This window comes from Dasypus novemcinctus, chromosome 16, assembly GCF_030445035.2.
Source record: "Dasypus novemcinctus isolate mDasNov1 chromosome 16, mDasNov1.1.hap2, whole genome shotgun sequence".
NCBI lineage: Eukaryota > Metazoa > Chordata > Mammalia > Cingulata > Dasypodidae > Dasypus > Dasypus novemcinctus.
Window position 1 is genome coordinate 28,218,753 of NC_080688.1, and position 16,189 is coordinate 28,234,941.

Below are 16,189 nucleotides of genomic sequence, written 5' to 3' on the forward strand. Positions count from 1 at the left end.
CTTTATTAAACTGCAGGGAGTGTCACCTAATAGAAGGAAGAAGACAAAGAGAAAGCATTCCCGTTGCATGGGTGGCTTCATGTGTGTAACTTAACATCACCTTAAATGGAATTGGGTTCTAGAACTGCTAAGTAAATTCTGTAGTGGTTATGGCTGCTCCTACAAATTCTCACAATGACTTTCAATAAAAGGAGAGCCAAAGAATGTTTCTAACTTTACAGCAACTGATAATGGAAAGACAGCAACTGATAATAGAAATAATGCTTAATGAGTTACGTGACTGGGAGGAAAACTGCAAACTAAAGCATTTAACCCACAAAACAGTGATGGGACATTTTAACTTTTGTAAACTAAGGACAAGCAGCAGCTTTTGAAGGTGACTCAATGTGGTGCCCCATTGTTGGTGGGTTTTTTTTAAATTGTTGCTTTAATTTAGAAGCTACATACTCGTGGTCATGGAACAACCATTTAATCACAGGTATAGAGAATACCAGGTGGGACCAGGTGATATGGGGTCAAGTGATAGTATCAAATGAACAATGAAAGTGGCAACAAACTCAACACTGGGGACTCACAGGGATGGAGTTCAGCGGGCTTTGGACTAACTCAGAAGAGAGAAAATGTTTGGTACCTTGACTTTGGCAGTACATCCCGAAAGTCGAAAAATTCCTTCAGATTCCAGACCCGACTCTTCAACTTTTTCAAAAAACTAGAAAGCAATGATAGACTGAAGATGTAAATACCGCCAGGTTATTAAAAACCCTATGAAATTATGATGATGATGATGATGAAAACCCATAAATTACCAAGTGCCTATTCTGTGCCCAGTACCTGAAGGTCTTATTAAACAGTCACAACCACCATATGATGTCAACACTGCCCTCCACTGTTGCAGAGGAGGAAATGGAGGCTTAGAGCTACTTTATAACTTCCATAATAGGCTGTTCCTTCATCACTTTAGGATCAGATTACTCTTTGTGCTGAATGACCCATAAGAAAAGACTCTAAACTCACTATTATTAGTTGTACTCACCCTGGTCAAGAAAAGATAAGTATTCTGGAAGGCTGACCAAAGAGTTAGAAACTGTAAAGATCAGTAGCTCTCATGAGCTCTCGCGGTAATGGTGGTGACAGACATAAGCACTAACATTTACTGTGCACGTGCTGTGCTTCAGGTACAACTCTCAGTGCTTTACATACACGAGCTCATTTAGTCCTCGCAATAATCTTCTGGTGGATGTACCATTATCATCCCCATTCTAAAGCTGAGGAGAATGAGGCACAAAGAGGATAAGCAACTGTCCCAAAGGTCACACACAGTAAGAGGAGGATCCAGAATCCATGCTATTTTCCCTTCAAGAAATGATGTGGCTGCACTAAGTAAGGTAGTCTTTGCGGGTATGGAGAGAAATAGTTATTTAGGAGGGAGACTTGCATCCACAGAGAAGACCATTCCATAGAAGTGGAACAGTAGTACCTCCAGTTGTCTCAAATGAGGAACAGCTAAAATTAGTTGTCATGAGTGCTAACATTTCCTAAGGAGCAAATGCTAGACAAATCCGGATTTGGTTTAACCTGCATTTCTGGAACTCCTAATTGCTAAGTTCGGTGCTAGGTTTTATGTGTCTACATAATAAGATTAATACTTCTACTGAATCTTCTCAGCCTTAGAGTTCAAGGATTTTCATCAAATGATGTCCTTTACATAAAGAACAAGGGGCATAATTCTGGTTTTAATTCAAGGAAGGAAAAATGTCTTGGCGTCTCCACGGGCACTGGAGTTGAGATGCCTCCTGTCCATCTTCTCTGCCTCTGCCTCTTGCTAGAAAAGTTACCTGACCCTCTGGGCCTCCGTGGCCACATCAGTAAAAGGGAGATGCTAACACCAACTTCCTGAGGCTGCTCAGTGCCGCCAGACGTGACATTACGTGCATGGCACTGGCCCAGCCCCGTGCAGAGGCGGCACTCCGTGGACGGCACCTGGGCACAGAGCATGGCGCCAGGAGCGCTGGCTCTCTGGTGTCACCCTCCCTGCTCCCATCGTCAGCCACCAGTCACCTGATTTGAGGAGTGGCTCAAATGGGATGCAAAAATAGAAGATAGAAGAGAGACATAGAAAGTTAGTGTGAATGAAGTATCTGCTTCCTCAGATAATCGTTTTAATATCACCTAAAAATTCATCGTAAAACTCAACAAGATTTGTGCGCGGAATTTAAATTTTGCCATGGGACGTCACTGTTGACTAAGGGCACACTGACATAAACCAGTGTAAATTTTTGGCAATTGAAAAAAAACGGACTTAAAAGCAAATCAGCTATTTACACCATGATGGCCATGGAGATATTTGTATATCCTACTTCAGACTCAGTTTCCCAAACTCCCTTCCAACAGAATTCTTCCCTTTGTCTGAATGTACCCTGCCTTCCCAGCCTGAAAAACCACCAGAATAAGCTGATTTTTAGACTTTACTAACCTTTGTTTGAAAAAGTTATAAATGATTTCACATACGTATTTTAAAGTCACCCAACCTATAATACCTCTCAGTAGATACTGCTGTGATTGATAAGCATATTGCAAGGAATATAAGGTGATCATTTGTCCTAGTGAGTAATCAAATACACACACAAACACATACATACAAATAATATTTGATAAAATAAAATACAACCAAAGGAAGCTGTAGCAGAGTTTCTATGCCCATCACCTGATGATTTTGTGGCCAAACAATGGAAAAGGTTCCAAAAGTACAGATCAGGGCCAACTGATTCCAGTGCTAGTGCAATGTCCGTGGGATGCACAGACTAAAGTTGAAAACCAACAAGAGGCTTGAGTCCTAATAGGGCTTTAGCACCTTCTTTCCTAACGCACATTCGTAAGTGGGCTTGCAAAGTACCAAACCATCAACAGTGCCTCTCCGGGGTCCTCATTCATTTACGTTCTACTCACTTTTTGCAATACCAGGGGCACTTTCAGTCCAGGGTCTTTCTTTCGATCAATGTCCAATAGCACCGTGAGTGGAACCCCAAAAATGCCACTGTCTTCATTGTCCGATAACAAAGGGAGAAAGAAAGGAGAGTCAGAAAGAGCGGCATATCCAACCTGTTCCAGGTTAAAATCAGAAGAAATGGGTCTTCTGCCTTACCTCGTCCTTTCACTTTTTCTGTTTTGTTTCTTTTCAGCTGAATGCCGAAGGCATCAAAGAAGGCGGTCAGTTCAATCAGGGAGAGATGGCGGACCTTCCTCATGTCCTCAACAGACAGATCCCCTGCTTCTGTTAAGCCGAATCTCGTTTTCTGGACAATGAATTTCTAAAATACATATTTAAGACATTTATTTGTATTTTACAGCAAAGGAACATATTTTGACCTTCATTCAAAGGCCACCCAGACATTCCAAATACATACAGGAAAATATACTATTTACAAAAAATTTGAGGAGTATGCTGTGACAACAGAAAGACATCACAGGCATTTTTTAAATACTTGCAGACCAACCCTGTGCTAATTTAGAAACAAAGAAGTGGCCTGAGTCACTGCACCACTGGATATCGCAAGTGTGGAAACGGCTTCCACTAAGGGCCATGCTGTGTTGTGCTGCTTCTGACCAGGAGCGCCGGGGAAGGTACATGCCTGTGACACACTCAGACCAAGAAGCACCATCTAGCCAGGGGTTCTCAACAAGGGGTCTGCAAGCTTGCACTGAAATTCAAAAGACAGTGTTCTTGTGGGGACGTGTTGATGTATTTATTAAATAATACACAGTACAGTCTGGACTCAGGGGGCCTGTGGTTTTCACCTGACTGGCCAAGGGGTCCACAGAACAAAAAAGGCTAAGAACCCCTGGCCTAGGCACTATCCAGCAAAGCTTTAGAATTTTGGGGGGGAGGGAGGGAGTAGTCAGTCCTTAAATAGGCACCACCTATTCTAAATTGCATACTTTAAGAGACTCTTGGTAACCTCCCAACTGAAATTGCTCACACATGCTTGCTGAGACAGCAGTTATTCCACCCTAAAAACCAGATTTAGATGGTTCAAAATATAGCCTTAAAAGGCAAAATCCACAGAAAGTTTCAAATGATGCTACTATCATTTTGAAGACAATGATACCCAGTATAGTCTCCATTCCTACACTAGCGGGGAAAATAAAACAAAACAATGCAAACAGCTTCAATAATCTAGAAATATTGTGAAGGATCTAATCAGCAAGACTTTTAAAAGTCACAGATTTTTCCTATATAATATCCACAGGTATATTTTGCTATCAGAAACCTAGTATTAAAACAGAGAGTTTCTCTAAATTAGCACATCCTTGGAGTTTTTCAACTATCCATCCATGCATCCATCCATCCATTCATTTGTTTGTTCAGTAATTGTTTCTTGGAACTCTAAGTATTTAAGACAATAAAATATAAGATGTGGTTTGTGGCATATATTGTGCTATGAAGTGCTTAGCTATTTCACCCTCTTTTTTTTTTTTAAAGATTTATTTTTTATTTAATTCCCCTCCCCTCCCCCAGTTGTCTGTTCTCTGTGTCTATTTGCTGCATCTTGTTTCTTTGTCCGCTTCTGTTGTTGTCAGCGGCACGGGAAGTGTGGGCGGCGCCATTCCTCCGCAGGCCGCTCCCTCCTTCGTGCTGGGCGACTCTCCCTACGGGAGCACTCCTTGTGTGTGGGGCTCCCCTATGCGGGGGACACCCCTGCGTGGCAGGGCACTCCTTGCGCGCATCAGCACTGCGCATGGGCCAGCTCCACACGGGTCAAGGAGGCCCGGGGTTTGAACCGCGGACCTCCCATGTGGTAGACGGACGCCCTAACCACTGGGCCAAAGTCCGTTTCCCTATTTCACCCTCTTTGTGAGAGTAAAGTTCCATATACCAACGTGTGGCAGATTGATTTATGTACCGCAGGAAAAAGCATGTTCTTAATCTTAACTCGTTCTGGGGATGCGAACCCACTGCAAACAGGGCCCTTTGAAGAAGTTATTCTTAGTTAAAGTGTGGCCAACTGAGTCAGGGCGGGTCTTCACCCTCCCACTGGAGGCCTTGTAAAGAGAAAGTCAGGGAGCGGGTGCAGCTCGACTGGTTGAGCACCTGCTTCCCAGGTTCAATCCCTAATACCTCCAAAAAAAAAAAAAAAAGCCAAAGGGAGCAGGCAGAAGCCAGAGGTCAGCAAGAACCTGGAAGAGAAAGGTGAGGAATTCGCCACAGGAAGGGAAAGCCAAGGGACCCAAGGACGCCGGCCAGAATGCCACACACAGGGTGGGAAGCACGTCTTCCAGCCTCCTAACCAGGGGCCCATAACTTCCCCCTGTGAAGCCGACCCCCTGTGTGGTGTCTGTCTTAGCAGCCTGGAAAACTAAGACACAATGATACATATCTAGGCCACAATACAAAACAAGAAGCACAGTCATTTCTTGATCAATCGCTGCGTGCTAACCCCTACTCAGAGTTCCTCGTGTGAGGCTGCCTTGTCCCCCGACTGAGCCAAACCCCAGGAAGAGACGCCTCAGAGGAGGAGACGAGGGGTCCCCTGCCCACTCGTGGGTAATTCTTCTCTAAAGACTCGAAAGGACTCCCCGAAATCCAGAAAGCCTCTCTGCCCTCCAGCACAGAGACGGTCAGCTTAGGGACCAGAGGGAGTTTTGGAGTTTGACACACAAGGGTTGAAATCCTGATTCTGTCACTTGTTTCTAGCTGTGGGGCTGTGGACTTGTTACTTAGCCTCTCTGGTCCTTCCTCAGGTGTAAAATGGGGAGTAATCTTTAGGGTCCGCCCTCCAACTGGAACACACGGGTCAGTGAGGCTGACAGGTAGTCCCTGCCCTCCTGCTCCTCTCCATCATGGTCTGGAACTGGTGCAAAGGCAGAATATTCAGGGCTCCATATTTTCAGCACTTCAAAAATGCATTTATCGAGGAAGAAATACATCAAAGCAACATAAATTCCATATCGGGCTTTCAGCATAGAATTTCCTGGATATACATAATGGGGCTTTCAGGATAATGAAGTCGATGGTTCTACTCGCTCCTCCCGTGATAAAATTATAAACCCCTGAATTTCTTTTTTGGTGAATTACTTGTGTCTGTCCTAAAAGCTCCACTCCTTGTTGCTATGACTAACTTTTTTCAATAACCCCTGTGACATGTGGCTTCTACAGGCACAATTAGGGTTGGCATTGACCTATAAGTAAAGTGAGACTATAAAGTGCATGAAAGCACACAAGCCAGGCAGAAAATAAAATCCCATTTTACCTGTAAAACAGAATTCAGGGTACACCCTCACCTCTCCTCTTCTCACAGGGCTGCCGTGTATGGCCAGGCAGGTTGCACACTGAGCAACAAATGGTGTCCCCACCCTGGGGTGAACAATGCCTGGCCTCCCACAATCCTCTGGTGCACTTGCAGAGAAATTTTTTAAAATCCTACTTTTGTCCTGTGAAGCACTCATAGGAAATTACTGGAATAACCATGAAAGGTTTTACTTACAGTTAAAGCACAGTCTTCTTTCTTAATATCTGACCTCTTAAATGTATTTCTTTTGGGGGCCTCCGTAACCATTTCTGAATACGATACTTCAAAGGACAGTTCTTCAGCCTCAGGTGCAATGTTCTTTTCCAGAAAGTCACCTAAAAAAATACAAGGCGTAGAGTATTCAATATGCCATTTAGTCTATCAAAGCCATTTACCAGAAAATAAGCACAAAACATCTAACAGGTGACTCTCTAAGTACATTAGAATGTTTGAATCTGAGGTAAAGCATCAGACTCCCCCACTGGATTTCAGCTAAACAAGAATATGGAATGATCAGGCTTCATTTGAATGAATTTGGCCTCATTATCTAAGCAAGCTTTCTATTTAAACTGATGTTTTATTTTAGGTCTTCATGTGTCATGAAAGTCACTGAAGATTATTAGAGAGAAGTACAAAAATGGAGTATTTCTATATATTCTCATGACACTAAAATTGTCCATCTAGACACAATGCTGTGGCTTTTGGGAAACCAGAAGAGGAAGGGATATGAGTCTCACCTGGAATTCCTCGAGAATTTCACTCCTCCTGTCTTTATTCCAACCCATGAAAGTTTTGCCTCTTAATAGTTATTCAAACTCAGTTTGAATTTCCTGCTAGATTTGTTCAGGTGAATTAATCTGAATCCTTGTAATCTGATATTGGTTATCTGATCTTGTATGACGTACATTATAAATGAGCTCAGGTTAATATGTCAAATTTTATGTTGTTACATGTTACCACAATAAAAAAAGAATGAGCTGAATGGGTTACAAGGAGTGTCCATACAAATGTACCTCAAGGTAGTTTGAAAATTAAGAAGATAGATTGCATGCTTCAAAACAAGTAAACCCAGAAACCATTTGAGCAATCCAAAACTGATTTCTGATTAAGATGTTGGTTTATAATAATTTCATTGCCTGGCAAAACTGTTAATACATAAGGTAAATAATCATTTGATTAAAAAAAAAAAAACACCTCATTCTCTTTGCCCCTCTCCTAAAGACACTGACTAGAGGACAGTCAAATACAACTGAAGAAAAAGGCAGAAATAAGCAAAAGCCTAATTAATCATATATCAAAAGCAATTCCATTCCAAATTTGATTAAGATGCAGAGAACAAGAAATGTATGATGGACAATATATTTTCATGCTTGTGTAAAGAAAGCAAGGACTGAAGAAGGATATCAACAACTAGCTGGGCTTTTCCTCACTCATTTGAATACAGGTTCAGGCCAGTATGAGATTTAGGCAGAATCAAGAAACGATTGCATTTGTTTTTGTCTTGACCTTTTAAAATGACTTTCAGCAGTCCTTTGAAGGAGGATATATCCCTCAAATTCATAAAACTTCCATTATACAGAGGTTTTCTTTCTGCTTTTTGAATCATACTGAATAATCCTGTTCTATTTGAAAGAAAGTACCGTGCTATAAAAATTAAAACAAGAGCAGCCCTCTTAATGCAGCTATCATTGACAAAATATTTTAATAGCCTGCATGGTTGGCATTGCATTTTTTGTTTGTTTTTTTTACACCGTAAAATTTCATTTCACAATGCTAAACATTATGCTATTATTTTATTGAGTCAGGCTTGTCAGTCTGAAGATCTTACAACTTTGGGATATCACAAAATAAGTACAATTTTTAACATTTTTGGTGCCACCCTAAGTGGAGGTTGAATGGCCACCTCTGTGTGGGACTTTTTCATCACAGTCACTGTTGAAAATCCATTTGCAACTAGGTATGTGAAAATGGAAGCAACCCTTCTGAGGCTAAGTCAATTTAGATACCCTGGGTAAGAAGAGCAGCCCTGCCTCCTGACGGGGCTGAAATTAGAAGTTCAGAGAAGGGCAGTAGAATATAACTGCCTTCAGCCAGGGCTGCAACTTGTGGCTTTGATCCTGAGGGCCGTGCCCAAAGCAGTCCTGGAATTAGGCAAGGGAGAGAGGCAGCTGGTATTGCATTTTAAAAGAACCTACAGACGAGCAAAGAAATAAATCTTTAAATTCAGAAGGAAAACATCTTTCCTCTTTGAGTAGACACTTCAAATTATCAGTTTGGAAAATGGTAGCAAAATATGCCATTCATATGCTACCAAATCTTGCAACAGGTTCTGGATTCAAAAGCTGGATGAGGTGGGGAATAAACGCATTTCATTGGGAAAAAAAAAAAGTCAAACCCTGTAAATGTACATACTTCAGTGCTGTGCAAATTGGAATAGTAAGAAGCAATTCTTGGAAGTGGCCTACTTCCTGGCCTACTTTTAACTTTGAAGCAGATCCAGGTTGCTTGTGAAAGAGGCCCCAAATCAAAGACACTTCCCAAGTGAGCCGTGTCCAAATGACATGGTGGTTGTAATGGAGGAAGAGACTCTGCTTCCAATTTGGCTCAATTAATTTTGTATGTGACAGAATGGAGTGCTCGGGGATGAGTAGGAGGAGTGTTGGAAATAATAGAATCATAGCAGGGAGAAGAACACAATTACCTTGTGCTTTTGGAAACGCTATGCTAACTGCATTGAGTGTCAGAGCAGAAGGGAGGCGACACGGCTTACGTTGAATAGGTCATCGCACTCACCCCTCACAGCATTCTGCGCTGGCTTCGGTCCAGGGTCTGGAGCTCCGTTGGAATGAATTGGTAAGTCTGGAAGAGTCTCGAGTATGGACTGTGGGGCAAGGGAAGATGAGCAGAAAAAATTTACCATAAATACAGTGTGGCCCGTATTTCAGTCTGATTTATTTTCTGCAGTAGACACGTTCTTACAAAAACCAATTCATGATTGCATAGATGGCCTGCTTCTGGTTTCCTTTTTCCCCCCCCCCACATTTAGTTCAGTCTTGTACAGTACATCTATTTCTCAAAAGGGAGCTAAGCCAAGTCAAAATAATCATGGCTTTTTAGCTCTTAAATATTTGCCACAGGTACCTTTCTAAGATGAAGAAATTACAATGCTTAATGTCACATAATTTGAACATTATGTCATTCATTATTCTGGATACAGTTGGTCACACATTTTGCTCTTTTTTTTTTTTTTTTGAGGTACCAGGGATTGACCTCATATATGAGAAGCAGGTGCTCAGTCACTGAGCTACATCTGCTCCCCAGTGAGAGTTGGTTTTTTTCATTTCCTTTTAGGAGGTACCGGGGATCGAGCCTGGGGCCTCGTACATGGGAAGCAGGAGCTCAACCACTTGAGCTACATCTGCTCCCACACATGCTGTTCTTAAACTCTGAGGGATGGCCTAACTAGGTGGAGCTGGGCTGCTTGGGTTTTGATGCTGGCTCTACCACTGACTGAGCAAGTAACTAGAATTCTCCATTGCTGAGTCTCTTCCTCTGTAGAGTGGAGATGGTAACAGAACACATTTCAAAGGGTTTTTCTGAAGACTGAACGACTTATTCTGTAAAAATCACGTAGAATGAGAACAAGAAGGGGCACACAGAAAGTACCACATGAGTTAGCTCCTATTAACATATTAATTCCTTCCCTACAAAATACAGACTGATAATAACTACTAAAATATTAAATATCATTTCTAGCTCACTTCCCCCTTTCCATTAATTTGGTACTTTGTTTGTTGAGACGGTGCCAAAGCAATGATCTGCCCTCAACATTATCAGAATTGTGTACCTATCTTTGAAAAGCCCTGCACACTGAGTTAATACTCAGGTCTGGATGAGAACTAGTAAGTAGTTTACAACAAATCCTACCCTATCTACCCAGATAAATTTTAATGTGGAAGTTATTTGTGAATATTTGTGAAGTCTGCTATTTTATTCTATCAAAAACCATTTACATGCTATTCACACATAAAACCTGTTTGGTTTGAGGCTACATATCTTTTTTCCCTAGAGTCCAATGTTATTACTTTCATTTTCGTATTTATTTAGGATTAAACTGAAACCTGTTTCATGAAAAATCCTTTACCTTTACCTGAGTTGCAAAAGAGAGTCTCGGATTCTGAGCCTCCTGTTCTCGGATTCTGAGCCTCCTGTTTTCTTTCTTTTTTTTATTTTTTGTTTGTTTTTCGGAAGTGCTGGAGATCGAACCGAGGACCTTGTACATGGGAAGCAGGCACTCAACCACTTGAGCTGCATCTACTTCCCCTCCTATTGTTTTCAAAGATGACAACTATGGACTAAAGTAGACTTCCTGGTGTTCTACTATAGACTTATTGTGATTCTAGCAATGGAAGAAATTATATCATTGATGTGGAGGCAGTGGCCACTGGAGGTTCTGAGGGCAGGGAGAGGGAAAAACAGTACAATACGGGGGTACATTTTTGGGACTTGGGAATTGTCCTGAACAGATACAGGCCATTATAAATTTTGCCATAATCTCCAGAATTGTGTGGGAGAGAGAGGAAACTACAATGTAAACTTTAATCCATGCTTAGTGGCAATACTCCAAAATGTATTCATCAATTGCAATGAATGTACCTCACTCATGAAGGGTGTTGCTAATATGGGAAAATACGGGAGGAGTGGGGAGCAGGGCATATGGGAATCCCCTATATGTTTTATATGACATTTGTATAATCTAAGTACCTAAAAAAAGTTTTTTAAAATAGATAAACAAAGGAGATGACATACTTCTAATTGTATAAATAAGATGTTAATATATGGCTAAATTCTGAAAACACAGATGCCCAATTCCTATCATTAGTAGGAGAAAGAAAAGACAAAGAAGATCTAGGATCATGCAGTTCATTGTCAGTCAAAATTATAATAGCTCTAAAAACTCAATACAGAATAAAGATAACCTATACACCAAAAGCCTAAAAAGGTACTGGCTACTTTTCAGTGGTTTCCTTAAGTTTTTCAACAGAGGAATACTCTGAAGGACTTTGAAATAACTCAACTCTAGGAGAGAACACTTTTGAAAATTAAGACTTTGCTTAGGGCTTGAAGGTGATGTTGGGTACTAACGCCTACCTAATTTCAAGTATTTTAATCTGTAAAGAGGGGGAGCAGATGTGGTTCAAGCAATTGGAGTCCCACTTCCCACATGGAAGGTCCTGGGTTCAATTCCCAGTGCCGCCTAAAGATAAGCAGACACCGCAATGAGCAGACACCACAATCAGTAGATGCCACGACCTGCAGAGCGTGGATGTGGCTCAAGCAGTTGGGCACTCGCCTACCACGTGCGAGGTCCCAGGTTCAGTTCCCAGTGCCTCTTAAAGAAGACAACAAGCAGGAAGATGAGGGAGCCATCTCCAGGGTGAGGGGACAGAATGAAAAATAATAATAATAATTTTAAAAAATAATAAAGAAATTCTTAAAAAAGAGATTGTCATGATGGTAGCACATCATAAATGTAATTAATACCACTGAACTGTACACTTAAAAGTTGTTAAAATGGCAAATTTAATATATATAAATCACAATAAAACTTTAACAAAAAAAGAGAGAAGTGTCCAACTGATGAGTTGATTTAACAAGTCCACAGCCAGCCTATTGTATTTAAAGAGCACTTGTTCTTTGTAATGTAAATTATTCTGGGACTTTCTTGAGTGAAGTGGAAGTTTGAGTTGTGAAGATTCCTCTTGAGTTATTTACAATGTAATAGAGAAGAGAATAACACTGTGGGAAGACTATTAAAAGACAAGTCACATTTAAGAGTTAATTTCTCCACTCTCCCCAATTAATAACATTTTATAAGTGGATGGTCCATTTGTTACAACTGATGTACAAATACTGAAGCATTGCTACTAACCGTGGTCAATGGCTTACATTGTGGTTTACATTTTGCACCTTACACTTTTATAGGTTTTGATGAAATGTAAAATGACCTGCACCCATTATTGCAAGATCATGCAGAAAAATTTTAATGCCCTAAAAATGCCCTGTGTTCCATCTATTCTATTCTTCCCTCCCCCTCCCCTCAGAACTATGGTGAGCACTGACCTTCAATTTTTGAAGAATAAGATTCAGAGTCACTTGCAATAATATTGAGGGTTTGACACAGAGAGTAAGCTATAATACAAACTATAGTCTACGGTTAGTAGCAATGTCTCAATATGCAGGTGTTCATCAATTGTAACAAATGTACCACACTAATGAAGGATGTTGGTAATGTGGGAAAGTGTGGGAAGGGAAAGGGGTGGGGCATATGAGAATCCCCTATATTTTTTTATGTAATATTTATGGTAAGCTAAAGTGTCTTTAAAAATTTTTTTAAATCCTTTTAATTAATTTTTTTAAAAGTCAATTTCTCTAACACAAACTTTAAGTGTGTTAATAGAGAGCAGTGGAAAGGAAGGGTATCACCAAAAAGGTTTCCACTGAAGAGGAACTTGAGTTGGAATCAGGAATGAGGAAAGGGCTTAAAAAGGCAACAGAGATAGGTGAAAGTATTCAGGCAAGAAATGGAAGTAGAAATTTTAGTTATGGAAATGTCTGAATCATTGAAGCTCCAGGGGACTGTGAAGAAACTGGTTTGCCAGGAGGAGCAAGGTATTAGAAAAATAGAAGAAATAAATTAGTCAAGAGGGTCAGCTAAAATTATGGAAGATTTAGAAAACCAGACAGAGGAGCTGAGACTTAGCACCACAGGGGTTAAGAAGAAAAGAACACTGACTTGTTAAACCTTGAGAGTGACATAGTAAAAGTGAAATAGAAACAGAAATTTCAGACTGTCAATAGTCTTTGAGTTCGGAGGCAGAAAAGTTGAGAGAAAAGGCTAGATGCTTGGCATACATCCATTTACCCATTAAAAATCATATTAAGACAAGCGTCATTACTAAATGTTTATTAGTTATTTTATTTCAAATATAAAGGCCATCCCCATTTAAAACAAACTTTCCTGGCTTGTTTATCAAAGCATCATGCCATTTCCCCCAAATGTGTCTGACCAGAGAGTTACCCACCAGTGATAAGGAAAAGGCAGTGTTTTCCTTCCCCCAAAGCTCGCTCTGCTGCCTGAGTTACTCCGAGCTTAATTAGAGAGAGAGGAGTGTGGGTGATCAGGGAGGATCATTTTAAATTCTAAATTGTAAAGCTCCAGTACTATGTGCTCTGGTTTCCCCCTACAGCTAGACACTGATGAGCATTTTCTTGGATACTTCTTTCATGTTAACAGCACACCACTTTCCATGCTCTGTTCCTTGCAGAAGTCACTGACTCAGAAGCTGTTTCTGACCTCTCTGATGGGCTGCTTGGTTTGTTCTCTGATTTGCGTGAGTCCACGTTATAATTCTGTATGCAAAGCTGTCTACACTGGGGTTAACAGAGGCAACAAGCTTCCCACTTTCCTCTCCTGGCCCTGAGATCCACATCTCGCAGCCATTCTGCTTCAAATCCCCCAAATATGAACTTAAATAAGCCACATTCACTGACCAACAGGCAATACGTTTTGAAATAAAAAAGAATAATCATAAGAAAATTTATCCAGATGTGATATTAGCTGATGACATATTGGATTTAAAAAAACAAATCCCCTTTGAAATCATAAATTAAAAGTTAAAATTCAATGAGAGTATTAAATACCGAACATGCACGAGAGTAACCAAAGTATTATTCAGAGATGCATTCTTAACTTAAATGCCAATAACAAAGGACAAAAATAAAATGTTTATAATCCCAGAAACTAGAAAAAATTATTCAAGTAGACCTAAGAAAGAATGAAAAAATGAGAAAAGATTAAATAAATTAAAACAATAGAAAACAGTAGGCTTAATTAAAGCTAGTTACTTCTCCAAAAATATTGCTGATGTAGGCAACAACCTATATCATGATGGTTTTGTTTAGAAACAAAAACAGATATTAAAAAATTACACACATAAATGTGTATGTACTTAAATGTTTATATATACATGTATTTATATAATTAATAACAACGTATTTTGAAATTCTAACTAATTGGAGTTTTTGCAAAAACAAATATACATTGCCAAAATTCATACATGTTGGGACAGAGAAGAATATAAGCCCTAAACTATATCCATTGAAAAATTAACCAAAGCTTTATGCCTACAATACCAGGTCTTTACACCACAAATTTATACATTATACATTTTATATATTATATTTATACCACAGTTTAATAAATGACTCCAGAACACTGAAAAAGATTCTAAGTTCTCAATACATTTGCAGAAATATGAATATAACCCCACAAAAACCTTACATATATATACATACACACAAAACAGCTAAACACACACACATCAATCTCAATTATTAGAACATTAGAGTTAAAAATACTAAAGTAATAGTGAACCAGATTCTGCAGTGTAGTAAAAGAATAAAAGAAAAAAACAAGTAAGGTTTATCCAAACCTAGTTAAAGTTCATATACTCAAGCCTCGGTTATAGTTTGACACTAGAAAAACCTATCAATGTAATGTCCTCACGTAAATGATTAAAGAAGAAAAACAATCTTTTCATTTTCTGGCTGAACAATTATTTAATATAATTTAGTATCCATTCCTGGTATAAAAAAACTTAAAATGCTCAGAAACCTAAAATAAATATTTTACTAAATGATGAAACCATGGAAAAATTCATGAGAATATCAAGACCGTATCCAAAGATGCCCATAATTACAAATGATTGATCAGTCTACTAAGACAAGGAAAAGAAATAACATGAACCATTTTTTTAAAGACTAAGTAAATCAAAACTTGCAGTATTTGCAAATGATATCTGAAAAATTATAAAATCAAATAAAAATTCTTAGATATAAAAAGAAGTTTCAGTAAGGAAGCTGTAAGAGACACGGTTGTGAGAAACAGAAAACTAACTACTTTTCTTCTATATTTGTAAATACAAGCTAGAAAATATCATGGAAAAACTTGCCTTCTGAATACCAATGAAAACAATTAAGTTCCTACCAATTAAAAATGAAAAAATGTGTAAGACTTAAAAGAAACTTATGAAACTTTACTGCAGGATAGAAAATATAAATGAATGAAAAGACTCAATTATTGCTTCTCAATGGCAAGACATGATATTTAATGTGTCAATTCCTTCTTTAATCTTTAAGTTCAATGAAATTCCTAAAGTCCTAACAAGATATTTTATGGATGGCCATAGTCTTTTCCTAAGTTCCTCTGGATTTATGGCCAGCAGAAATCAGGTAACCCTAGCCTAGCTATGCCATCTGTTGATAAGTTACTCCTTGAAACAGCTCACTCCCATTATTTTGTTTCTCATATGATCCTGTGCAACCAAACAGAACAACCCCTAACCATGAAACAAAAAAACACAACAGAAGAGCTAATTTATATGGGGCTAACAAGCAGTAACCTCTTCGAATGATGGGCTCTCCTGGGAGTGTGTCAGGCCAGTGAATGTTAGCTATCCTGCGCCTTGAAATGGACAAAGGTTGAGAAACCACTGGCCTGGAGCGACATCAGGCTGTGCTCCCCCTGCATGTCTGCTACCTTCCATCGAGTTGCCATCAGAGAATCACAACCTCCGCCACACACTGAGTGGGAATTCCTGGTGTGGGCGGGAAAGGGGAAATGACAAGAGCTTTTGACAAAGTGTAAGTTGTATCACTCAGGTCAAGTGAAGGCATTTTTCTGAAGTAGAGGGTTTGTATGGGTGGGTCCTGAGAGCTGATGCTGGAAATGGTGGAGAGTCTTCAATATCAAAATGAAGGTTTTAAGTTATTCTGCAGGTTAAAGGAAACTTCTGGATTGAGATGGCAGAGTCAAGCCAGGTCATCAAACCTCTACTATT

General features: G+C 39.6%; 1 protein-coding gene across 6 annotated transcripts in view; it reads right to left on the reverse strand.

The window, feature by feature from the left end:
* Positions 1-16,189, reverse strand: part of ARHGAP28 (Rho GTPase activating protein 28) — a 179,983-nt gene that overhangs the window by 27,749 nt on the left and 136,045 nt on the right. For all 6 annotated transcript variants that reach the window (XM_023591273.3, XM_004466963.5, XM_004466961.5 and 3 more), the window contains 5 exons: positions 9,081-9,168; positions 6,483-6,622; positions 3,143-3,308; positions 2,947-3,038; positions 632-709 (listed from right to left, as the gene is read on the reverse strand). In XM_023591273.3, the coding sequence (XP_023447041.2) occupies positions 632-709; positions 2,947-3,038; positions 3,143-3,308; positions 6,483-6,622; positions 9,081-9,168 (564 nt within the window). The remainder of the gene's footprint in view (positions 1-631; positions 710-2,946; positions 3,039-3,142; positions 3,309-6,482; positions 6,623-9,080; positions 9,169-16,189) is intronic.